Below are 26,244 nucleotides of genomic sequence, written 5' to 3' on the forward strand. Positions count from 1 at the left end.
CAGCGGTCATTAAACCAGTCTTATTACCCAATAAAACAGCTACTTAGCAAGCGGGCCCGTAACCCCCCCCCCCCCCCAGAAACACTTAATTTAAAATTTGCTTGTTTAAGGGCTGGACAACTGAAGATAGTCCAACCTGGTACCTCTTTGCTCATATGGGTCAATTTCACCAAAGAGGGGTCACATTGCATCAAGCTATATTTTGTAGTGAGTGCCCTGGCACCTGAAATCACATCGTTCCCTATCAGGATGGTGAAGCCTGGTGTTGGGCATCTTTAGTTAGGGTTCTGCAAATGGCAGCTGTGTCATACGGGTATCATCTGCACATCCTCCGTGCCGGCAAAAGGATGGTAAGACCTGGAAGGACAATAGCGTGGGCACGTGACCTCGTGTTGGTGCCCAGTGGTCCTTCCAAGCGTATTATCGTTGCATGCTGTTTGGAAATGATGGACATGCAAAGCCAACAGAATCCCATGACTTTGAACGGAGGTTTCGTATGTAGTACTATACTTACTAATACGCATTTTGGAAATAGGCACCGTATATATTCATCCTGAGCTGCTGGTTTAGGGGGCATATGCTGGTGAGATGCGGTACGTCCTGCTGGCAGTCTGTGGCTTGTTGGAAAGATCCCAGCCAGAAGCTCTTCCTCCTCAGTGACCCATAGAGATGTGAGTCCATCGTGTCCCCGGCTCCGTCTGAGAGGGACAGGGCTGGACTGTTCTTCACTGCTTTATGTTCTGTCTTGAAAGCACTGTAGGGGTGCTGCTACCCAGACAAATCCGTCTCCTATTTTATGGTGGCCCTGCTCATATCCACATATCCTACCTCTAAATTCACTCAGCGTTACATTCCTCTAATTGCTGGATTGCTTGCTGTATAAATCGGAGTTTATATTATGTAGTACAGATTACAGCTGTTACACCGGTCACGGTTTGCTCTTTTTCCAAGAGGACTCCCTAAGACAGCTGTTAGTACCGATGGAGAGACACCTCAGACGTGTGAAATGTTAGGTGGGCTGCAGGAACACAGGGTGTCTGAAAGTCAGGAGCCAGGAGATTCTGCCTGAGGTGTGTGTGGGCCGGAGCCTGCCATAGCCCAGCTTCACACCTTGCCGGAGCCCAGCTCCGCCTCCTTCTAAAGTAACATTTTTTTCTTAATGTCCTGAAATTTTGTAAGAGATTTAAGAAAAGTGAACGATTTAATAAAAGGTCAGTTTTGCAGTAAAAAAAATGAGCTTTTTCATCAGCTTTAATGTTCATTTTCATTAGTTGATCTCTGTCCTGTGTTTTTGTCGTCTGACTTATTTCACTTACTGGACTGCTGCCAAACACTTCACTTACTAACTAGATTGGAGGTAATACTGCTTGTGTAAGAAGCAACCCGCAAATAGTATTTTAATGCATTTTCACAGGGACATTATCGATGAATAAGCAAGAATATTACTTGTAGTGATAAGTGATGTTGATGCATTTTTATGTATGATTTATATGTTCTGTTTTAAAAAATTCAAGTACTATTCAGCCACATGATATGTACAATACATATATCAAATAAAAATGATTTTTTTAATCACTCTTTTTAGTTTAATTTGCATTTCTTTAGAGTGGTAACGCACCTGACCAATGACTATGCTGCATTTTTAAGATTGTGATTATAAATACACATGATAACTAACAAACTAATGTACAGAGCAGCTTATTTAGGATTGGCTGCCCCCCCCCATCCCGCTCTGTCCCTGACAGGGCCCCTCTTCTTCTCTGATTCCAATTTAACCCCCAAGTGTGTGGTCATACGCACCTCAACCTGAGATCACGTGTCACACAAGTGAGTGACGGAGTATGCTGCACCATGAGAACACACTACCAGTGACAGGAAGCGTGCACCGTAAACACCGCAAAACACCGTTACACCATGACAACACACTACCAGTGACAGGAAGTGTGCACCGTAAACACCTCAGAACACCGTCACACCATGAGAACACACATTAACAGTGACAGGAAGCGTGCACCGTAAACACCTCAGAACACCGTTACACCATGAGAACACACTACCAGTGACAGGAAGCGTGCACCGTAAACACCTCAGAACACCGTCACACCATGAGAACACACATTAACAGTGACAGAAAGCATGCACCGTAAACACCTCAGAACACCGTCACGCCATGAGAACACACATTAACAGTGACAGGAAGCGTGCACCGTAAACACCTCAGAACACCGTTACACCATGAGAACACACTACCAGTGACAGGAAGCGTGCACCGTAAACACCTCAGAACACCGTTATACCATGAGAACACACTACCAATGACAGGAAGCGTGCACCGTAAACACCTCAGAACACCGTCACACCATGAGAACACACATTAACAGTGACAGAAAGCGTGCACCGTAAACACCTCAGAACACCGTCACACCATGAGAACACACATTAACAGTGACAGGAAGCGTGCACCGTAAACACTGCAGAACACCGTTACACCATAAGAACACACTACCAGTGACAGGAAGCGTGCACCGTAAACACCTCAGAACACCGTCACACCATGAGAACACACATTAACAGTGACAGGAAGCGTGCACCGTAAACACCTCAGAACACCGTTACACCATGAGAACACACTACCAGTGACAGGAAGCGTGCACCGTAAACACCTCAGAACACCGTCACACCATGAGAACACACATTAACAGTGACAGGAAGCGTGCACCGTAAACACCTCAGAACACCGTCACACCATGAGAACACACATTAACAGTGACAGGAAGCGTGCACCGTAAACACTGCAGAACAGCGTTACACCATGACAACACACTACCAGTGACAGGAAGCGTGCACCGTAAACACCTCAGAACAGCGTTACACCATGAGAACACACATTAACAGTGACAGGAAGCATGCACTGTAAACACCGCAGAACACCGTTACACCATGAGAACACACTACCAGTGACAGGAAGCGTGCACAGTAAACACCTCAGAACACCGTTACACCATGAGAACACACATTAACAGTGACAGCAAACGTGCACCGTAAACACCGCAGAACACCGTTACACCATGACAACACACTACCAGTGACAGGAAGCGTGCACAGTAAACACCTCAGAACACCGTTACACCATGACAACACACTACCAGTGACAGGAAGCGTGCGCCGTAAACACCTCAGAACACCGTTACACCATGACAACACACTACCAGTGACAGGAAGCGTGCGCCGTAAACACCTCAGAACACCGTTACACCATGACAACACACTACCAGTGACAGGAAGCGTGCGCCGTAAACACCTCAGAACACCGTTACACCATGACAACACACTACCAGTGACAGGAAGCGTGCGCCGTAAACACCTCAGAACACCGTCACACCATGACAACACACTACCAGTGACAGGAAGCGTGCGCCGTAAACACTTCAGAACACCGTCACACCATGACAACACACTACCAGTGACAGGAAGCGTGCGCCGTAAACACCTCAGAACACCGTCACACCATGACAACACACTACCAGTGACAGGAAGCGTGCGCCGTAAACACCTCAGAACACCGTCACACCATGACAACACACTACCAGTGACAGGAAGCGTGCGCCGTAAACACCTCAGAACACCGTCACACCATGACAACACACTACCAGTGACAGGAAGCGTGCACCGTAAACACCGCAGAACACCGTTACACCATGACAACACACTACCAGTGACAGGAAGCGTGCACCGTAAACACCTCAGAACACCGTTACACCATGACAACACACTACCAGTGACAGGAAGCGTGCACCGTAAACACCGCAGAACACCGTTACACCATGACAACACACTACCAGTGACAGGAAGCGTGCACCGTAAACATCTCAGAACACCGTTACACCAAGACAACAAACTGCCAGTGACAGGAATGTGCGCCGTAAACACCTCAGAACACCGTTGCACCATGACAACACACTACCAGTGACAGGAAGCGTGCCCCGTAAACACCTCAGAACACCGTTACACCATGACAACACACTACCAGGGACAGGAAGCGTGCACCGTAAACACCTCAGAACACCGTTACACCATGACAATACACTACCAGGGACAGGAAGCGTGCGCTGTAAACACCGTTACACCATGACAACACACTACCAGTGACAGGAAGCGTGCACCGTAAACACCGCAGAACACCGTTACACCATGAGAACACACTACCAGTGACAGGAAGCTATGCAACATTAGGCAGTAAAATGAATCCGGAGAATACAATGGCTGCTGAGTTTGCTCAGCATTTTTAAGAACTGCAGCGTAAGCCTAAAAAAGTTTTTAAAATGTAAAAAATATCTGTTTTTCATTCTCTCCAGAAAACAGAGGACAAGGTGGCTCGTGGCCACTCGTTTATAAAAAAAAAAGTGTTTGAGTGTTAGAATAAGCAGCAGTGTATTGATTGGATATTGAGGTCAGAACAGCTCATTGATGGTGGGGAAAGGCAGGCAGTTAAGGATCCTCAGCTCTCAGTGGGGCTGCTTTACTATTCAGGCTATGAAATACATAAGTGACATGGTTTAGCTGCTCCAGGCTAGTGCTTTTGTGGAGATTAAGTTTCTAACAATGTGTGACTATGCGTTGGGCTCTGTCACACTCCCTCATTAACTCCGGGGCATGTACTTACCAGTACTTACTGTGGTACTTATCACAGTATGGCAATTAAGGCCCTAGACATGTGACCAAAAGGTTCCCTGGACATTAACCTCCAAAGGAATGGTGTACGCACCTCCTCAATGACGCTGGAGCAGCCTGGAGTGGTGTACAGTGTGGGTGACCGCAGTGGCCAACCTGGTAATAGTCATGCCCCCGCATGACAGCTGAGATGCTCCTGTGAGCGGGGGGGGGGGGGCTTCATTGGACATGAATGTCCTAAGAGTGCATGGAGATCCCCTCTCATCATAGCAACATGCTGAGTTTTGTTCAATACTGTGCAGCAGCCAAGGAAGGAGTGGTCACCTGGTATAGTCAAAGTTACAGCTCGTGAAATACGCTGATGCCACAGAGCCGTGTGTGTGCTGTGGATGGAGAGGCCCTGGAGAAGACAACAACACGCCTTAAAGCTAAATGGTGCCCCTAGGTCATTTTTTGATTGGCCCCAGGAATGTCATGCGTTCAGGTCCCAGGAAGAGTGCTGCCGATTTACTTATGAAATGAGGTGATTCATCTGCTTCCCGGGACACTCATCTGCACACGAGTGTGATAAACGTGTGAGGAGACGTGGAAAGCCCTTCAGGGCAGGGAAGAGATGCAGCACGCTGGTGAATTAATAAGATGCAATATTCTTGAGAACTTGCATAACATGACGAATGTTAACATTTCCCAGTTTTGCCGCGCTCCTGGTAATCTCAGGCAGTGATGCGGAGATTGCGAAAGAATTCGATTTACACTAATTACCCGTATCCATTCTTGATTGAAAACACTAGTCCTTTCGTGATATAGTGTATTTTGTGCAGGGCTCTGCACCTGAATTCCCGCCCTTTCATGAAACAGCGGCTGATTCCCGCCGGGCTGTGGCTGATGGAACCAGATGTTGTCATGAGAACGGCGAGAGCAAGCATGCTGGGAGCTGGGGGTTTATTTGTGCTGCTACAAACCTGCCAAAAAAAGAGTATTTAGGGTGGGTGGCACAGGGATTGTCAACTAGTGGAGACTCGCACAAGCTGACCAGTGGAGTTTAAACCCCCAGAATAATGGGAGGTGTGTGTGTGTGTGTGTGGAGGGGGGGGGGGTTGTAACCATTGCACGTTCACAGTTATTTATTGACAGGAAATCACATTATCTTTGGGGTGCATTAGACACTCACAGAAGGTGCTGAATCTTTGGCGGCCCCTAGTGGTGGGCAGCTCACGGGGCGCCTGTCCTTCTCAGCCCTACTGTACGTCAGCTGGGCTCCAATTAATTGCAAGCCTTTGAATTCTACACAGCCGCCTAATTGCATTCCAGTTAATTAAAGTCTGTTTTTCTCCCGCAAAAATATGCCACTGTCACTTATTTCATCGATTCCTTGTAGGATCAGCTGTAAGATGCCGTTCACATTACTCAGCCCTCTCCAGCAAATCAGTTCATTTGGTGCAGTGAAACTTCAGGGCATGGATTTGTGTCCCCTGTAGACCCGGCATCGCTGGGCCAGCGCTAACTGTGACTGAAAGCGGCTGCCGATGGCGCTGAGGAGGGGGGCCCGTGAGAGACGGCGGCGGGATAATACCGAATAGAACAGAAACATAAATCTTTGACTGATCCCTTAAATCTCACTAAGCTTCCTGAAAACTCGAAAGCACATCCTGGGGAAGGACTATACTTTTACCTCTAATCTGTAGCTTGCCTGGAAAAAATAAAGACAAATACGATTTTTTTCCCCATTTAATCCAACCAGAAAATAAGGCATACTCCCCTAATCTCTCCTCATATATTGCATCAGCAGACTTACACAGAATTTATAGAAGAACAAGCCCCCCCCCCCACCGCAGGTTTACTTTACAAAATATAGTTTGAGATGTAGAGGCCCCGAGAACGATTCCCCTAAAGTAACTCCCCCCTACTGCTAGCACACCGGTCACGCCGTGGCTAAGGATCAGAAGGCAGCGGGTGATGGACAGGTCTCTAAGCCACGCCCCCAGCAAGGAGCACAGCATTAGCCCTGGCTGTCAGGGTAGGGTGACTGTGCTTCGGTCAGCCTTTAAAGAAACAGAGCACATGAGGAACGTTCTTTAGGGATTTGATCTGTGAACCCAGATCTCGTGCCGTCATTTTCCGAAACCAAACTGCGATAAGTGAGCATCATATCTCAGATCTCTGTTGATATTATATTATGTCTAAGTAAGTGTTGCCGTACTTTTTGACTTGTCAGCGAAGCTGTTTTTGCCAGTAAAACATGTTTGTGTTTGAGGGGTGCTCGTCAGCGACCTGCTATAGAACAGCAGGCTCCTGCTTTATCCGGTATGGGGGTTGGTGCCCAGAGCACGGCCCAGTGCTGCTCCCCTTCGTCTTCGCCTTCGCCTTGCTGCATGCGCTAAGCTCATCCTCTGACCCATCTCCACGAGCTCCTGCTCCACTTACATCCACATCATCTTTTTTTCCATTTTCTGGAGCAGGGCTGAATTTTTTAAAATCTGAACTAAGTGCAAAATTAGACTGGATCACCAAGGCATGGTGTCTTAGAACTAACCTCCTCACACCTCCTGGTTGTGGGTTCGACTCCTACCTCTCCCCTGTGAGTGTGGAACTTGCATGTTTTCCCCCGTAGCATGTGGGATTCCGCTGGGTAAACCAATTTCCTTCCATAGTCCGAAGGCCATAAGCTGGTTTAATTGGTGTGTGTAGTGTGTGTCTGCGCCCTGCACTGGACTGGCATCCTGCCCTAGGTGCACCCCTGCCCTCTGCGGTCTGGGGTAGGCTGTGGGCCCCTTAATGACCCTGCGTGGGGTAAAGGTTTGGAAGACATATTGATGGATGGCATTAGTTATTCTGTCTTCATGTGATAATGATGTTTTCAGTGGCTCTTGGTCTCTACATGAGGTCACACGGGTTACCACGGGTTCTTGGACGTCATCCAGACAGACAGTGATAATGTGACTTCAGGCTCATCTGTTAGCCTGTGCAGGCACATCACCATGTCCTGTATTTTTGCATGGGTGTTTAGTCTATTCCTGTATTACCGAATGGGTGTGTTGCCATGCTCTGTATTGGCCTGCGGGCAGGTTGCCGTCTCCTGTATTAGTGCCAGGGCATGGTGCCATGTCCTGCATCGTTGTACAGGTGTGTCTCCATGTCCTGCATCGCCGTGCGGGTGTGTCTTCATGTCTTGTATCTCCTTGAGGGTGTCTCCATGTCCTGTATCTCTGTGTGGGTGTGTTTCCTGCCCTGTATCTCTGTGTGGGTGTGTCTCCATGTTCTGTATCGCTGTGCGGGTGTCTCTCCATGTCCTGTATTGCTGTGTGGGTGTGTCTCCATGTCCTGTATCTCTGTGTGAGTGTGTCTCCATGTCCTGTATCTCTGTGTGGGTGTGTCTCCATGTCCTGTATCTCTGTGTGGGTGTGTCTCCATGTCCTGTATCTCTGTGTGGGTGTGTCTCCATCTCCTGTATCGCTGTGTGGGTGTGTCTCCATGTCCTGTATCGCTGTGTGGGTGTGTCTCCATCTCCTGTATCGCTGTGTGGGTGTGTCTCCATGTCCTGCATTGTCGAGTGGGTCTCTCTCCATGTCTTGTATCTCTGTGTGGGTGTGTCTCCATGTCCTGTATCGCTGTGTGGGTGTGTCTCCATCTCCTGTATCGCTGTGTGGGTGTGTCTCCATCTCCTGTATCGCTGTGTGGGTGTGTCTCCATGTCCTGCATTGTCGAGTGGGTCTCTCTCCATGTCTTGTATCTCTGTGTGGGTGTGTCTCCATGTCCTGTATCTCTGTGTGGGTGTGTCTCCATGTCCTGTATCGCTGTGTGGGTGTGTCTCCATGTCCTGTATCGCTGTGCGGGTGTGTCTCCATGTCCTGTATCTCTGTGTGGGTGTCTCCATGTCCTGTATCGCTGTGCGGGTGTGTCTCCATGTCCTGTATCTCTGTGTGGGTGTGTCTCCATGTCCTGTATTGCTGTGTGGGTGTGTCTCCATGTCCTGTATCGCTGTGTGGGTGTGTCTCCATGTCCTGTATCGCTGTGTGGGTGTGTCTCCATGTGCTGTATCTCTGTGTGGGTGTGTCTCTATGTCCTGTTTCGCTGTGTGGGTGTGTCTCCATGTCCTGTATCTCTGTGTGGGTGTGTCTCTATGTCCTGTTTCGCTGTGCGGGTGTGTCCCCATGTCCTGTGTTGTATGAGTGTGTCGCCATGCCCTGTATTGCTGTTTGGGAGTGTCGCCATGTCCAGTATCGCTGTGCAGGTGTGTCGCCATGGCAGTTGGCTTACTGGGGTGTCAAATCCTGGCCACCATGTGCAGTTTAAGCTCCCAGCTAGCCTGTTTGTTGGAAGGTTCTGATAAGGAACAGAATCTTTGGCTTTTGCTCTCTCTTGCGTTTCTTGTTCACCCTCCCACTACTGTTGCTGCTGCTGACCCCCTCACTATCAGAAGCTCCCAGTAATGGAGGAGAATGTGACACCAACATCTGAAATTTCTATAACAACCCAGGTCCTTTGTTTGTTTGGTGGTGGTGGTGCAGGCGGTAACGGTACTGGGCCATTTAGCCGTTTCCCATTTGTGTAGATTAGCCCCAGCACTGTGTCCATCTCACCACCTGAAGAGGCTGTGCCGCAATGAGGAGTGGAAGGTGATCCATACTGGGAGTACAGGTGTCACACACCCACGCATACTGTGGACTGTGAAGTGGGATGCTGGACACCAAGGCCATGAAAATGCTGGACATCATGGACACGGGGATGCTGGACCATCGACACGGGGATGCTGGACCATGGATATGGGGAGTCTGAACACCAAGGACACGAGGATGCTGGACCATGGATATGGGGAGTCTGAACACCAAGGACACGGGGATGCTGAACACCAAGGACATGGGGATGCTGGACACCAAGGACACGGGGATGCTGGACCATGGATATGGGGATGCTGGACCATGGATATGGGGAGTCTGAACACCAAGGACACGAGGATGCTGGACCATGGATATGGGGAGTCTGAACACCAAGGACACGAGGATGCTGGACCATGGATATGGGGAGTCTGAACACCAAGGACACGAGGATGCTGAACACCAAGGACATGGGGATGCTGGACACCATGAACACGGGGATGCTGGACACCAAGGACATGAAGATGCTGGACACCAAGGACATGAGGATGCTGGACCATGGATATGGGGATGCTGGACACCATAAACACGGGGATGCTGGACCATGGACACGGGGATGCTGGACACCAAGGACATGAAGATGCTGGACACCAAGGACATGAAGATGCTGAAAACTAAGGACACAAGGATGCTGGACCATGGATATGGGGATGCTGGACACAAAGGACACGAGGATACTGGACACCAAGGACACGAAGATGCTGGACACCAAGCACACGAGGATGCTGAACCATGGATATGGGGAAGCTGGACACCATGGACACAGGGATCCTGGACCATGGATTTGGGGATGCTGAACACCAAGGACACCAGGATGCTGGACACCATGAACGCGGGGATACTGGACACCAAGGACACGGGGATGCTGGACCATGGATATGGGGAGTCTGAACACCAAGGACACGAAGATGCTGGACACCAAGGACACGAGGATGCTGGACCATGGATATGGGGATGCTGGACACCATGGACACGGGGATGCTAGATACCAAGGATATGGGGATGCTGGGCCATGGACACAGGGATGCTGGACACCAAGGACACGAAGATGCTGGACACCAAGGACACGAGGATGCTGGATCATGGATATGGGGAGTCTGAACACCAAGGACACGGGGATGCTGGACACCAAGGACATGAGGATGCTGGACCATGGACACGGGGATGCTGGACACCAAGGACACAGAGAAGCATAACAGTATGTAACTGATTTTCCTGGAATATCGAGGTGTCTGGGATGCCTGGCTGTGGTTGGCTGCCACAGGAGCTCAGCTGTCCTTTGAGACCGTGAAGCGCAACCTTACCCCAGCACGACACCAGCACACTTCCTGGAACTCGGCTGGGTCTCGCCTGCGGTCAGTCTCCTCATCCTTGAGCGCGTTTACTCACTAGTGGCTTCCCGTTTGTAAGCCTGGGCACCACAGTCGGTGCCAGGCGTCATGCCATCCACCGGAGAGGGGTCCGCTAATTAGTGTGGAAGAATTTTCTGTTTGTTTAAGAAATTTCGGATGTTTAAGTGACCCACATTAAAACAATGCGACGGATCTACAGAGGAGAGAGGCTTACTTCTCCCTTTGGTCTTTGGTGAAATTTGCAGATAGGGCAAATGGGAGAGCCGGTGCTGTAACTGTGACAGACATACGACCCATCAAACCCGGTCTGGTAGAATTGACAGTGGGGGCAAAGACTAGATCTAGGACATCCTGCTGGGTAGTATTAGCCTATTGTAGGAGAAACGGCTAGTCGCTTGTGTGAGGCAGATAAACACATACCACACACGGTCCTGTCAGATTAGACTCCCTGACCGTGAAGTTTGCATATCTCCAGAATGGTTCCCTTTGGTCTTCTTCTCCCTTTGGTCTTAGTGAAATTTGCACACAGGCCAAATAGGAGAAGCCGGATCGAGTAACTTTTCCTCGCTCCTTGGCTGGCAGTGACGTCTCACTGCTCCCTTCTAACAGGACACCTCGGTCCTCGCCATCCGTGCGCTCTGGCTGCTCGCTTTCTCCGATCCTGGACGAGCCCCCAAATCTGTGGAAGAAATTTCTTGAAGTCGGATGCTTAAGTGTTTGACAATCTTTATTATTTGATGAGCTCAAAGGGAACAGACACTCAGCAATCATGCGTCTCGTGCTCTGCTCCTCGAACAACAAGTGCATACATCTTTTCTAGCCAAAAATGCGCCAGTCATCAGACTGTTCAAGGAAAGATTAGACAGTTGAAAGAAAGGATCAGACAGTTGAAGGAAAGGTCGGATATCTGGAGACACCAGTTACTTCAGCTTACTTGGGGCTCACTTATCAACTCAGAACAAGTCCATCTATTCGGGAATTTTACTTTTGCAAAGTCGAGTTAATTTTATCCAATTGCTTTATCTCACTTCCCATATGTGCCCCTTGTTCTCTTTTTACAGGTACATTATTCTTTATCCAATAACATACATGCATTTATAATATGTTCTGCAACAGCTTACTTCTCAGGTCATGCCTTTGCCTTGAACCGGGCCCCTTGCTGAACAAGCTTCATCATGGCAAACATGTTAGTTCCTTAATAGAACATAGAAATCCCTTACTTAAGCAAACTTGCATTAGTACATTGTGCTTGATACATTTCATTAATTCAAGTGAGATTACATTGTTTCAACCATTATGTGCAAATCAATAGCACCATTATAAATTTTATTGTTAATTACGGATTAGATATGCATTTTGCATAATCATCTATGTTCCATTATTGATTAGTGATTAGCATAATCATGAATTTTCTATCACATTAGCTTAGCATTGTGGCTGGGAATACTGAGCGACTGTGCCAGGCAGGAGCGCTGGCTGTCCCACAGCCTGCCCGTCATGGGGGGAATCGTGGGGATGCTGCTTGCTGCTTGTGGGCAGCCACTGTTGTACCAGGCCCCGAAAATAGACTGGGCAGAGGTCCACCTCACAGGAGAGAGGAACACGCGAGAGGCCTGGATACAAACAGGGAACCAGCGCCTCGGGGTGCGGCCACAGCCCCTGGCAATTTCGCTGAGTCGATGACAGACGCTTTGTCATATCGATCTGGTCGATACGCCCAGCGAGGCACCACTTTTGGACTTTTCTCCCCAGAAACATTCCATTGTGAGAAGCACAGTGTGGAGGTTTCTGTTTCTGAGCTAAAGGGGATGGCATCGCGGAGTAAGGGCGCCAAGGGCGGCCGTCCGTTCGTACGGGCGTGAAAGGAGAGGGTACTGGGTGATTGGCAGAGGTGGGGGGCAGCTTCCAGACTGACCCGGGTCCTGGCAGTCAGGGGTCACCCTGCTGCCCCCGGTGCCACCAAATGAGCGACTTTGGCGCGCCGAGATTCCGGATCGGAACACTGTATCTTCCCTTCTGCATCAAAGATTAATCGAACCGCGTTGCCGAATACAGGAAATATAGCACTTCATAGAGCGCAGTGTTGACAGAGATATACGATATGATAATTGCAAAGTGGTAAAGAAATATATTTTGCGGTGTCAGTTTACATAAAAACCATCCATTATTATCACAGAGGAGTAACAGAATTTCTTAGCAGACTGTTTTTGTTAGACTGTCAGCCTTGTTGGCTTCTAGTCATGTGACATGGTGAATTTGTGGTAATTAAGCAAGAAAGACAAGAATGAAGGCAGGACTTCTTTGTGGAATATCATGCTTACATTAAATTTATCCTGGAAGATACTTGTCACCTAAAAGAGTGTCATCCCCTCACATAATCCTCTGCAATGTTCCCCAAAAATAGAGAGGGTATGAGGTCAAAGGGGAGGAAATAATGATGGAAAAGGGGTGAAAGAGCAGGGAGAGAGGTGGAGAGTGGGATGAGAGAGTGGAAGAGAGGGAGAGAGCAGGATGAAAGGGGGAGAGGGGGTGAGAGTGGGAAAGAGGGGGAGAGGGGGTGAGAGAGTGGGAGAGAGGTGGAGAACAAGGAGAGAGGTGGAGAGAGGTGGAGAGCAGGGAGAGAGGTAGAGAGTGGGGTGAGAGAGTGGGAGAGAGGTGGAGAGCAGGGAGAGAGGTGGAGAGTGGGGCGAGAGAGTGGGAGAGAGGTGGAGAGTGGGGCGAGAGAGTGGGAGAGAGGTGGAGAGCAGGGAGAGAGGTGGAGAGTGGGGCAAGAGAGTGGGAGAGAGGTGGAGAGCAGGGGGAGAGGTAGAGAGTGGGGTGAGAGAGTGGGAGAGAGGTGGAGAGCAGGGAGAGAGGTGGAGAGTGGGGCGAGAGAGTGGGAGAGAGGTGGAGAGTGGGGCGAGAGAGTGGGAGAGAGGTGGAGAGCAGGGAGAGAGGTGGAGAGTGGGGCGAGAGAGTGGGAGAGAGGTGGAGAGTGGGGAGAGAGGTGGAGAGTGGGGCGAGAGAGTGGGAGAGAGGTGGAGAGCAGGGAGAGAGGTGGAGAGTGGGGCGAGAGAGTGGGAGAGAGGTGGAGAGGGGCGAGAGAGTGGGAGAGAGGTGGAGAGTGGGGAGAGAGAGTGGGAGAGAGGTGGAGAGCAGGGAGAGAGGTGGAGAGTGGGGCGAGAGAGTGGGAGAGAGGTGGAGAGCAGGGAGAGAGGTGGAGAGTGGGGTGAGAGAGTGGGAGAGAGGTGGAGAGCAGGGAGAGAGGTGGAGAGTGGAGCGAGAGAGTGGCAGAGAGGTGGAGAGTGGGGCGAGAGAGTGGGAGAGAGGTGGAGAGCAGAGGGAGAGGTGGAGAGTGGGGAGAGAGAGTGGGAGAGAGGTGGAGAGCAGGAAGAGAGGTGGAGAGTGGGGAGAGAGAGTGGGAGAGAGGTGGAGAGCAGGGAGAGAGGTGGAGAGTGGGGAGAGAGAGTGGGGAGAGAGGTGGAGAGCAGGGAGAGAGGTGGAGAGTGGGGCGAGAGAGTGGGAGAGAGGTGGAGAGCAGGGAGAGAGGTGGAGAGTGGGGAGAGAGAGTGGGAGAGAGGTGGAGAGCAGGGAGAGAGGTGGAGAGTGGAGCGAGAGAGTGGCAGAGAGGTGGAGAGTGGGGCGAGAGAGTGGGAGAGAGGTGGAGAGCAGAGGGAGAGGTGGAGAGTGGGGAGAGAGAGTGGGAGAGAGGTGGAGAGCAGGAAGAGAGGTGGAGAGTGGGGAGAGAGAGTGGGAGAGAGGTGGAGAGCAGGGAGAGAGGTGGAGAGTGGGGAGAGAGAGTTGGAGAGAGGTGGAGAGCAGGGAGAGAGGTGGAGAGTGGGGAGAGAGAGTGGGAGAGAGGTGGAGAGTGGGGCGAGAGAGTGGGAGAGAGGTGGAGAGCAGGGAGAGAGGTGGAGAGGGGAGAGAGAGTGGGAGAGAGGTGGAGAGCAGGGAGAGAGGTGGAGAGTGGGGAGAGAGAGTGGGAGAGAGGTGGAGAGCAGGGAGAGAGGTGGAGAGTGGGGAGAGAGAGTGGGAGAGAGGTGGAGAGCAGGGAGAGAGGTGGAGAGTGGGGAGAGAGAGTGGGAGAGAGGTAGAGCGCGGGATGAGAGTACGGGATGAGAGATGTTCAGCAGCCTGGTTTGACATTCATTTGCACAACGAATTCCCCAAATGTCACACTTTGAGCTGTGTATGATAAATATAACAAATCACACCAATTTCATTCTGCAATGTTTACTAGCGACAGCGGGGTGGGGGGTGGGGGTGGGGTTCGGGGGCTTTGCTGGAAATTAGGTTGGGCAAAGACAGGAATTTGTCCAGATCTGGTGAAGCTTTTCACTCGGATCCCGGGTGGTCCGCTGTGGCCAAAAACAACCCGTTAGTACCTCAGCAGTGCCCCCTGTCTGCACACACTGCCATCACCTTCATAGTCTGCAGGATGCTGGATGTCTCTGAAAATGAAGGTTAAACTCATTTGATCCAGCTGAGATTTTTGACAAGTAATGGTGTTATTTTGACACAAATCAAGGTACTTACATGATATCTTTATGTCAATATTAAGCGAGTACTCTCCTCTAGGGGGTGTCGGCGAGTCCCCCCTGTTGCCTTAAACAGTGGTGAAGGGGACCCAGGGGTTTGGAGAAAGGCATTGAGATGTTTGCACGCAGGAAGCGAATCCTAAGTGCCGCATTCACGCAAACGTGACACCCCCCCCCCCCTTCCAGCCCGTTTCTCCCTGTCCCCCCCATTGGGGACGAGCCGGGTGAGACCATGCCTGCTCCTCCTGAAATGGAGGCCAAATGAATTTTTCATTGCTCCAGACAGGCGACAGCAGAAGTGAAATTGGCTTCAGGATAGGCGAGTCGCCGCGCGCACGTGCCGTTTGCGTCTTTACTCTCCCAGCCAAGGTTCTGTTGAAAAAAAGGTTCATTATTTAAGTTTCTGCCTCTGGGGTCTGTAGGGAATGTGCCAGAGTTTGGTATCTAGCAGGAAAAAAATAACTGAAAGGCAGCAGAAGGTCTTTTCTGGTGGCTACACAGGAATGAAACACAGTTCGTAAAGCTGAGAACGTCTCAACCTTTATAGAGGCGTCGGCGGCCGCCTTTCGTCAGCCCGAGAACATTAAACGTCCATCTGCCAAGGCTGTGGGTAACGGATGGTGGCTCGCCGGCTGTCCGCCCGCATGCCGCGCCCATCGATCAGCTGCGGGGGGCGCCGTGCGCCACTCCATCGCTGTCACGTCCAATCAATCAGACACATCCTGGCCGGCAAATTGTTCAGCAGCCCGTTGGGCTGAGATGGCGAGGTGCAGGTGACATACGTCGGCGTTCCCACCTCAGAGAGGCTGGGGTAATCGTCATGGTGACGTTACTGAGCCTCCCCGCATGTGGAGGGTACCTGACACATTCCGCATGCGGACTTTAGCCTGTATATATATATGGGGCAGGTTGGCACCCTTGCTGGGATTTAACCCTGCAACCCTGTGGTCGCTGCTCCTACACTGTTTGCGCTCCTTACTCCAACTCCAAATCAGAGGGGGGGGCGGGCTGAGAGAGTGGGAGTGGGCTGAGAGAGTGGGAGTGAGGAAATTAGGACTGAGAGCATCCAAATGATCATCACAAGCTTGCTTTGCCGACAGTTACGAGGGCTCTGCTTCCGTCTCGGAGTACCTGTCTCCCGCTACATCATGCCTCACTCGAGCAGGTCTTTGGTCTTTAGTCATAGAGATCGAGACCCAATTATGTCCATTGGGACTGAAAGGCAGCAAATTACATGAAAAATGCCTTTTAGTCAGGAGCTGATTTTTCATTTCTGCATAAATGTCAGATGATTAAAGAGCATTCTGACAGGCTTCAGAGCTAGGCTTATTTCTACGAGACAAAACATTCCATTGTGCTTTATATGATTGCATATTTTCTCATTACTCAGCATTGGATTATTAAATTGGCTGACCACACCCCTTTCACAATCTACTAAGGCCACGCCCACTCTGCTAGTTGCCTATGCAGCCGGGATGTAGTACGGAGCAGGATAGAGGGTTGAGGGGATGGGGTACAAGTCCTTGTTCCACAAAGGGAAAGTCACCCTGAACATGAAGCACATTCATTTCCAGGAACAGATACAAGCCAGAGCAAAAGGGCCCAACTGATTCCAACGAAGAACAAATAAAAAGTGAGGCAAAATAAAAGGGAAATGAAGGAGAAAGGTCTGTTAGTCAGCTGTCATCCGCTGCATCGGGTCCCAAGACCCAGCAAGACACAGCGCACTCTGAGAAAAAGGTATTAAAAAGCAACCAGGTAAATACAAACACGCAGCTGACACTGGCCAGGAGAGTCAGAGTGGTATAGGAGGACAGCTGAATGTGGACCGAGCCGCGTTCGGAGCCCTGCTGGAACGGCAGGCCTGCATTAATAATTAATGTTCATGGGAACCCAGTCAGAGCAGTAAGTCGCAGGAGCTTCATCTGATTGGCTGCAGCCACTTCTGGCCCCCTTTCACCTCCAGGAGAAGGGTATGTTCAGAGACACCTGGCAATATTAAAATTAAAAGTTCCTCTGTCTGTGAAACTTACAGAAAAAGAGGTGAGCGGCCTGGCAGATAAACACTAGTGATGATTATTTAATATCTGCTGGCTCATGGTAGAGGGGTTGGCAGCGGCTGGGCATGCGGTTTGCTTTTGGTTTCTTTTTGGTTTAACTCCCCTCACACAGAGCCTCCACTAAGAGTGAGGAGCCAGGTGCCCCCTCCTTCATCCCACCGGCCCTCAATGTTGCCGTGCCAACCTGTGAAGGGCCCCAGGGGCAGGTGGCGTAGGGACCCCGAGGTTTCGGACAGGCGTGGCGTCCCCCCCCCCGGCTAGCAGGCTGACTCGCCCTCGCCCACTGGCTGCATTCGCCACTCACTGCTCATCTCTTCCCCTCCACTTTCGCTGAATTATTAAAAAGCATTTGAATTCCCAGAATGCCCGTGCTTTCTGAGGCTGTGGCTCTCAGCCACGCCGGCCCGCCTTTCGCTCCTGGCTCCGTCCTCGCCACCCGCCTCGGCGTTTGCACATGCTTTCCTTGCACATTTTATAGGGGAGGGTTTCTGCAACTTCCACCGTTAACGCCATGATGGTGTACGTGTCTGGCAGGGCGAAGGGGTGGGGTGGGGAATGCTGCCCCCCCCCAAAACCAGCGTGAGGTCAGAAGCAGGGGCGGCTCCTGGCGTCCGCCTGCGGGCACCGTCTGTCCGCGGAGCAGCGCCTCCCTGGGAGCCCCTCAAAGCCGCGCCAGCACCGATGTTCCCTCTGCAGTGACGTGTCGGGGGGCCGAGGGGGGGTGGATTACCTTTCCAGCACAGAGCTGCTGAAGTTGTCAGTGAGCGCGGCTCAGCGGGATCAGCTGAGGGAGGAGACCACGCTTACATAACCATGAATTTTTCATGATACCTTAACTGTATTCCCGAGTGAACTCATCCCAGATGGAGACATCAGCCATCCACTGTTTGGATTTCATCTTATCTGCCCGTGGTTGGGGTCGACAGTTCTTCTGAATGTGAGATTGTATTGGGGGGGGGGGGCTGTCTTTATATTGATCCTGTCGCCCCCCAGTCCCCTACCACGTGCCAGCAATAAGGCAAGGGCAATAAGGGGTGTGTTGCCATGGTACCATGGGATACGCAGGATACTGCGTGGTTCCGGAACCTGTATTTGATGAACGCACCGTTCCTGGGGTCTGACGGACCGTTTATTGCTAATTTGAGTGCTATGTGGGAAGAAAGAAAAAAGTGTCATTGCACACATTGTACACCACGTCAGCCCACAACAGCCTACATTAGCTACAACAGCCCACGTCAGCCCACTTCAGTCTACATCAGCTACAACAGCCCACGTCAGCCCACTACAGCCCACATCAGCCCATATCAACCCATGTCAGCCCATGTCAGCCCACATCAGCTACAACAGCCCGCAGCAGCCCACACCAGCCCACGTCAGCCTACATCAGCTACAACAGCCCACAGCAGCCACATCAGCCCATGACATCCTACAACAGCCCACAACAGCCCACGTCAGCCTACATTAGCTACAACAGCCCACGTCAGCCCACAACAGCCCACATCAGCCTACGTCAGCCCACATCAGCCCATGACATCCTACAACAGCCCACGTCAGCCTACATTAGCTACAACAGCCCACGTCAGCCTACAACAGCCCACATCAGCCCATGTCAGCCCACATCAGCCCATGACATCCTACAACAGCCCACAACAGCCCACGTCAGCCCACAACATCTCGCACTAATGCACATCAGCCCATGTTAGCTTCCATTAGCATGTGTGACATTTATTATATTTAAAATTTAATCGCGCAGATGCATTTGCTGTCAGGCTGCATCTCAGCTCATGTCCATAATGTGCAGGACCTTCTCGCCCGTCCATGACGCCTCCCGCAGACCCTGCAGGAGAAACTAAGCTCCTCAGCCAGCCTAAAAACTGCTCCCTACATGTCAGTTTCCAAGCAACAAAATACAGTGTGCATACGCGCACACACACACGCACACACACACACACACACGCACACACACACACACACGCACACACACACACGCACACACACACACACATACACACACGCACACACACACGCACACACACACACACGCGCACACACACACACACGCGCACACACACACACGCGCACACACACACACGCGCGCACACACACACACGCGCACACACACACACACACACTCACACACACGCACACACACGCACACACACACACACACACATACATGCACACGCACACACACACACACGCACACACACACACACACACACACACACATACATGCACACGTTTGAATTCATATCTTTGTGGGGACCATCCACTCATTTTTAGAGGAATAACCCTAATCCCAACAATGACGACCTTAACCCCCACCCAGCCCTAACCTTAACTTTAAGTAACCAAACAAAATACAAGACTTATTACAGGTTTTTATCAGATTTGAAATTTGGTCCCCACAACGTAATATATACATAACATGCACACAGACACACACGTACACTTACACAAACAGACACACACACAGACACAGATAGACACACAGACACACACACACTCCAGCTGAGACTGCTGACAAGTATGCAGAACCCACACTGACACATATCATTGAACGGCAGCATTTTTCCGAAAAACACATAAATAACTAAACCAAATGATGATGGGAGTAAATGAACAAGCAGCAGAGTTGTGTGTGTTCAGTGTGCATCAGGATCAGTGCCGAGGTAATCACTGCGGGCTCCTAGAGGGTGGCACGGCCCTAAGAGGCGCCCAGGATCAGTGCCGAGGTAATCACTGCGGGCTCTTAGAGGGTGGCACGGCCCTAAGAGGCGCCCAGGATCAGTGCCGAGGTAATCACTGCGGGCTCCTAGAGGGTGGCACGGCCCTAAGAGGCGCCCAGGATCAGTGCCGAGGTAATCACTGCGGGCTCTTAGAGGGTGGCACGGACCTAAGAGGCGCCCAGGATCAGTGCCGAGGTAATCACTGCGGGCTCTTAGAGGGTGGCACGGGCCTAAGAGGCGCCCAGGATCAGTGCCGAGGTAATCACTGCGGGCTCCTAGAGGGTGGCACGGCCCTAAGAGGCGCCCAGGATCAGTGCCGAGGTAATCACTGCGGGCTCTTAGAGGGTGGCACGGACCTAAGAGGCGCCCAGGATCAGTGCCGAGGTAATCACTGCGGGCTCTTAGAGGGTGGCACGGCCCTAAGAGGCGCCCAGGATCAGTGCCGAGGTAATCACTGCGGGCTCTTAGAGGGTGGCACGGGCCTAAGAGGCGCCCAGGATCAGTGCCGAGGTAAATCACTGCGGGCTCCTAGAGGGTGGCACGGGCCTAAGAGGCATCCAGGATCAGTGCCGAGGTAATCACTGCGGGCTCTTAGAGGGTGGCACGGGCCTAAGAGGCGCCCAGGATCAGTGCCGAGGTAATCACTGCGGGCTCCTAGAGGGTGGCACTGGCCTAAGAGGCGCCCAGGATCAGTGCCGAGGTAATCACTGCGGGCTCCTAGAGGGTGGCACGGGCCTAAGAGGCGCCCAGGATCAGTGCCGAGGTAATCACTGCAGGCTCTTAGAGGGTGGCATGAGGCCTAAGAGGGGCCCAGGATCAGTGCCGAGGTAATCACTGCCGGGCTCTTAGAGGGTGGCACGGGCCTAAGAGGCGCCCAGGATCAGTGCCGAGGTAATCACTGCGGGCTCCTAGAGGGTGGCACGGGCCTAACAGACCTCCAGGATCTGCCATGCAGAGCAACCGGCAACCTAAGAATTAGCAGGGACAGATTGACCTGTGGCCAAGGTCATTCATACTGCTCTCAGCGAGCCCTGAAACGCCAGACCGCCTTACTCATCAGCGAGCAGTATGATCCTGGCCAGCTGCCATCCCCCCACGATGCCCTCTGCCCAGCAGAGTGCCCCCAGGGGAGAGACTGTGTAACAGCAGGCAGGTGACAGCACCGTGACAGAGAGGCAGCACAAACAGATCCCAGGCCTTAGCGGGCCACACTAAGCTAGCCCCCAGGCAGGGAGCAGATCCAATAACAGATGAGGCGTTATGGGATGCCAGTCGGCCGGGAACCGCCCCAAGGCCGCGGTGTTCCGTCACTTAGGAAACCATCCTGCCGGGGCCTTCATATGTGGCTGCCTGCGCCGTTTTAGCCAGATAACGTGCGTTTGTTTGTTTTCCTGCTGCTTTGCGATCTGTGAAGCGGCCTGTCTCTTGCTAAATGCATGCTGACACCTTGCAGCATGTGCAGAGAAAAAGCAGGGGTCGTGCGCATTGGAAAGGAGGGGGGACATAAGTGTCCTGGCCGATGGGAACCTCACCTTTGTGCTGCTCTCCGCTGCCTGCGCTGCTCTCTGCTGTCTGTGCTGCTGTCCATTATTTGTGCTGCTCTCCGCTGCCTGCGCTGCTCTCCGCTGCCTGCGCACTCTCCGCTGCCTGCACACTCTCCACTGTCTGTGCTGCTCTCCAATGTCTGTGCTGCTGTCCATTATTTGTGCTGCTCTCCGCTGCCTGCGCACTCTCCGCTGCCTGCACACTCTCCGCTGTCTGTGCTGCTCTCCAATGTCTGTGCTGCTCTCTGCTGCCTGCGCTGCTCTCCGCTGCCTGCGCTGCTCTCCGCTGCCTGTGTTCTCTCCACAGTTCCGAAATTCCTGCTGCGGAATCCATAGTAACCAAATTAAAAAGCGCTTTGCATATCATTGGCAGAGGCTTCAATGCGAAGGCAGTATTGTCATCAGATTGATGGCCCTTGATGCTGCCTGACAGGCAACCTCATGCACTTTTCTGTGGCAGGCTGGGTGCTCCATTTAATATCCGATTTCATTTCAATTAACATACTATCAAACAATTACACTTTTCTCATGAAATCCTTACAGGAATTTGGTGGAAATAAATGCTGCCACGGTGCTAATGACCAGTAGTTAATAACGAGCAGTATGAGCCGCGATCGACCACAGCTTTACCGCGGTGACAGTTAGGTGGTGGCTCTGCACGCTTCCAGGTGAGCTGTCGGCTTAGCGGCTTGGTAGGTGTGGCGGTGCTATAGCGGTTCGGTGGATGTGGCGGGGCCGTGTTGGTGTGAGTCACATGACGCCCTCCCCTGTAGTCGGCCCTGCCTCTCCTCAGCCCCCAGGGGCCCCACACGGGGGGACTCCGGCCGGCCCAGACCTCATTACTGGCCCTGACGTTGGCATTGTTTTCTTTTCAAAGGCTGTGATCTGGCCTTTGCCAGCATCCCCTCCCCCCCCACCATCGTAGGACAGCTTCCGTCACGCCCAGCGCTAGACAGAGTCCCCGGGACATCGGACCCACGTCACCTGATATGCCAACTAATGCTGAGAAACAGGGGAGGTTAGATTCATCAGGACAAGCGGGGGCACGACAGGTACTCAAACGGGAAACAAAGTAACAGGAAACCACCTGGGCCACAGCTCATCTGCGACTGATGCACCAGCGTTAGTCATTCTCACCACCTATCAGGGTCAGAGGTCACCGCAGCCTCGGCAGGTGGGATAAACCACCGCAGACATGACTGGGCCCTGCCCAGTGTCGACGGCACCCCCCGAGATCTGATACCCCCCCGGCTGCTTTCCGTGGGCACCTACCTGGGCCCCATTTGACCTCTGAGATGGCAGATGGCTGCACTGTCACCCAGGAGCATGTCAGCCTGTCATAGCGCTATGGGCGGGGATTATCCCAGAGAGGCGGGTGAGGACAGACAGCCCTTATGAAGATGTTTATGTTCTGGTAGAGTAAGGGGGTTTTCCAGTGCTGTTAAAATTAAACCAGAGGTGGAGGGCCAGTCGGACCCCCATGCACACAGATACATGCATTAGCCAAGATGGACGGGCGTTTACTGTTATCAGCAGAGTGACTGGGCCCCATCACCAAAGGCGGGTTTTCAGACAGCGTCTTCTGCTCTGCGCCTCCTGTCTGCCATTACCGTCACCCCCAGCGCCTGTCACTGAGCGGGCGGGCACACAGACACCTGACTGTCGTAATAAACGGAGTATGTGCTGAGCCGCCAGTAGACAGGAGAAGCTATTTTCGTAAACTATCCTTTGCTCCAGCAGTAACAGCAATAGCCCAGGATAGAGCAAAGTCTCACAACAGAGCAATGATCCAGTATAAAGCAAAGACCCTGGACAGAGCAAAGACTCAGCACAGAGCAGTGATGTAGGATGGAGCAATGACCCTGGACAGAGCAAAGACTCAGGACAGAGAACAGACCCAGGACTGCACACCCTCAGATACCTGCACACCCTCAGATACCTGCACACCCTCAGATACCTGCACACCCCTGCACACCCTCTACATGGCGCCATTAAAGCCATGTCCGTGGAGAAGTCTTCTCTTTACTGCTCTAAATCAGCTTGGTGTTTTCTCAGCGCTCTGCAACCTCAAGGCTGTGCAATAATAAAACACTCGGAGAAATAATATCCTCATTCTCGCCAAACCGAGCAGCGTCGCCGGTATTCTTCTTCATCTCTGACTCGCCTGTGACATTAAGTGGAAGAAAAATGACTATACCCCCCCCCCCCCCCCCTCCCCACACACACACACACACACACACTTTGCAACAACCACTTTAGAACCGGAAAGCAGAAAAAGGGTGCCAATTAATTTGGAACCTTAAAAATACAGTGCTTGAGGATCCCGATCTTTAGCAGAATTATTAGATTAGAGCCACTGCAAAGAGCTGCTTCCCGTGCCAGTTGTGGAAATGAGCCCCGCAATACACGATAGCAGCAGCAAGCCGGGATCTGTCACTGGTGAGCACGGGCACCCCTCCTTCCTTTGACAGGGAGCTGGAACTCTGGCGAGAGTTTGCCAGGGGTAATGCAGGCAAGCGGCTGCTCCTGTGAGATAACTGCACTCTGCCTGCACAGTGTTTCTTAGCAGGTCTCAGACGGAGACGTGTTGGCCTGCAGAGGAATGCGGTGAGCTAAGTCTCTCTTATCCACTTCCTGTCACATGCCGACGGGGCCTGCTGACTCTGCTGAGTCGTCTTACCTGGGTGAAAATCCCGTGTCACTGACAAGTTGAAGTCCAGTGTCGACTGACATGTGAAAATCCTGTGTTAATCGGAACCTGCAGTAGTGTGATGCGTGATGAACGTTTCGGCTCGTCATGGGTATGTTTTTATGTGTGTATTTTGAGAGTGTGCCTCTGTCATGCTGCATCACAGCCGGTTTCACCCCTTCCCATGTCTCCCAGCAGGAGGCGCTGTGATCTTAGGCGAGCTCTCATCCCCCTGCGTGTTTTGAACGTGCCTGAGGACCTGTCAGCTCCTTCACCAAGAGCCGACGTTCTTCTGTGGCGTTCGCTAATCCCGCTATTATTAGCAGCCCCTCCACCGAGGAAAGCTTCGGGACACGGCACCGTGGGCCAATTTGTGACCCCCGCCCCCATCCCTGGCTACCATCACTTCAGCAACGGTGATTGCAGAGTGTGAAACCAATACCATCAAGGTCATGGGCCGAATTTACAAACCACAAGTCAAGGCGTTACATCCCACACCGCAAGCAATAAACTCTCATGATTAGCTGTAGATTACAAGCCGTTGATTAACCACATTTACTAATCGTGCTGTAACTCAAGCCCCCCGATCAGGACTTGAACATTGGCCAGCTTAACGGCTGCCTCTGGGCTTCCACACACTATTGCGAAAGCATGTCATGTGACAGGCCGCCATGTGACAGGCCGTCATGTGACAGGCCGCCATGTGACAGGCCGCCATGTGACAGACTTCCGGTGAAGCTGCAGGTGCGTCAGCCGTGGTCGGTGCCGTGCCCATTGGGCCTGAAACATGGCAGCCTGTCGGCTGGACCATCCGTCATCTGGGCTGAAGTCCAGCGACCCCACGGTTCAGCAAGGCCTCCGTGTCGTTAGCGACATTTAGCCAGAGTTCTGTGCAAGAGTCCTCCTGGCCAGTGGGGGGGGGGGGGGGGACACTACAGCCGGCTGTGGACCGGGGACGTATAAAACCAGTAGGCTTTGCTCTTTCCCCAGGGCACAGCCTGTATATCAGAAGAAAGATCAGTTTTAGATTTTTTTGGTGGTCAGGGTTTAATATCTGATTTAATTTCAATTAATGTGCCTATCAAACAATTGCACCTTCATAAAATCCTTACAGGAATTTGGTGGAAATAAATGCTGCCACAGTGATACTGATCTGCAGTTAATGAGCAGTGAGAGCCACTGGACCTCAGCTTCGCCATAGTGACGGATGGGTGGCGTCTCGGCGCTCTTCAAGGTCAGCTGTTGGCTTTTGGGGGGTATGGCCTTTCCAAGCATGAACTTTCCAGGCCATCCAGGGGTGTGGAATGGGGGATGGAAAACCAGGGGCCGGTTTCAGAGCTGATTGGGATAAACATTACTGTTAAGGCAATGAATTAAAAAAGACAGAAGCTTTCTAAGAAGGATCGGGTAACAGGGAGTGGCTGTCGTGGCCTGGGGGGGACAAATCCAGGAGGCGCCCAGCGTGGGTCCCGCTGCTCCAACGCAGTGACCTTGCGGAGGCGTGCAGGTCTGCTAAGATATGCTGAAATGTTTCAGTAAGAACATGCAGTACTGCCGGTATTTGGTTAGGAACGCTGATTAGTTCCGTGCCTTTAACTACAGCGCCACCTGCTGGTCTGACAGCCTTCAACTTTCCAGGATTCAAGATTCCAGAGATTTATTGGCCATTTATACATGCAGAGGCAGCACGGGTACATAGGAATTTTAATGCGAAGATCTTAGAGTCAGCAGTAAAGAAGGGAAATAAGTAAAGGCCAAGATAGGCAATAGTCTGTCTCGGTTGGATGTAGTGAGATGAAGATCCCCCCCAGCTAGGGTGGACACAACTTCTGTAGTATTGATCTGTGATCCCAAGTCTGAGAGCATTAAGCACATTAAAAAGCCCACAGAAAAATGCTGCATTATCACCCCCCATGGGGCGTAGCCGTAACCATCATCTTCAAATGATGCTTGACCTAAAACCACCTAAAGGCTTAGAGGCTGTTGCCCTGTGTCCCTTTAAGGGCACATCGGTAACGAGCCTCACG

General features: G+C 51.8%; 2 protein-coding genes and 1 long non-coding RNA gene across 9 annotated transcripts in view; 2 read left to right on the plus strand and 1 right to left on the minus strand.

Annotated features, from left to right (window-relative positions):
* Positions 1-26,244, plus strand: part of rtn4rl1b (reticulon 4 receptor-like 1b) — an 86,673-nt gene that overhangs the window by 2,904 nt on the left and 57,525 nt on the right. The window lies entirely within an intron of this gene.
* LOC125711912 (uncharacterized) lies at positions 1,771-4,383 on the minus strand. 6 transcript variants are annotated; one of them, XR_007383153.1, is made up of 3 exons: positions 3,743-3,913; positions 3,050-3,364; positions 1,771-2,086 (listed from the first exon to the last, which is right to left on the minus strand). It is a non-coding gene; the product is annotated as an uncharacterized LOC125711912 (long non-coding RNA). The 6 variants fall into 6 exon arrangements; XR_007383152.1 differs by lacking the exon at positions 1,771-2,086 and adding an exon at positions 2,200-2,279; XR_007383154.1 differs by lacking the exon at positions 1,771-2,086 and adding an exon at positions 2,496-2,535.
* On the plus strand, positions 19,536-21,666 carry LOC125711911 (uncharacterized). 2 transcript variants are annotated; one of them, XR_007383148.1, is made up of 3 exons: positions 19,536-20,494; positions 20,685-20,811; positions 20,876-21,666. XR_007383148.1 is itself a non-coding variant. In XM_048981348.1 (2 exons), exons 1-2 carry the CDS (start codon positions 19,858-19,860, stop codon positions 20,813-20,815), a joined length of 894 nt encoding a protein of 297 aa, XP_048837305.1. In that variant the 5' UTR covers positions 19,536-19,857; the 3' UTR covers positions 20,816-21,666. The 2 variants fall into 2 exon arrangements, 1 of the variants encoding a protein (XP_048837305.1); XM_048981348.1 differs by having other exon boundaries at positions 20,559-21,666.

This window comes from Brienomyrus brachyistius, chromosome 17 (genome assembly GCF_023856365.1).
Source record: "Brienomyrus brachyistius isolate T26 chromosome 17, BBRACH_0.4, whole genome shotgun sequence".
In the NCBI taxonomy this organism is placed as follows: domain Eukaryota; kingdom Metazoa; phylum Chordata; class Actinopteri; order Osteoglossiformes; family Mormyridae; genus Brienomyrus; species Brienomyrus brachyistius.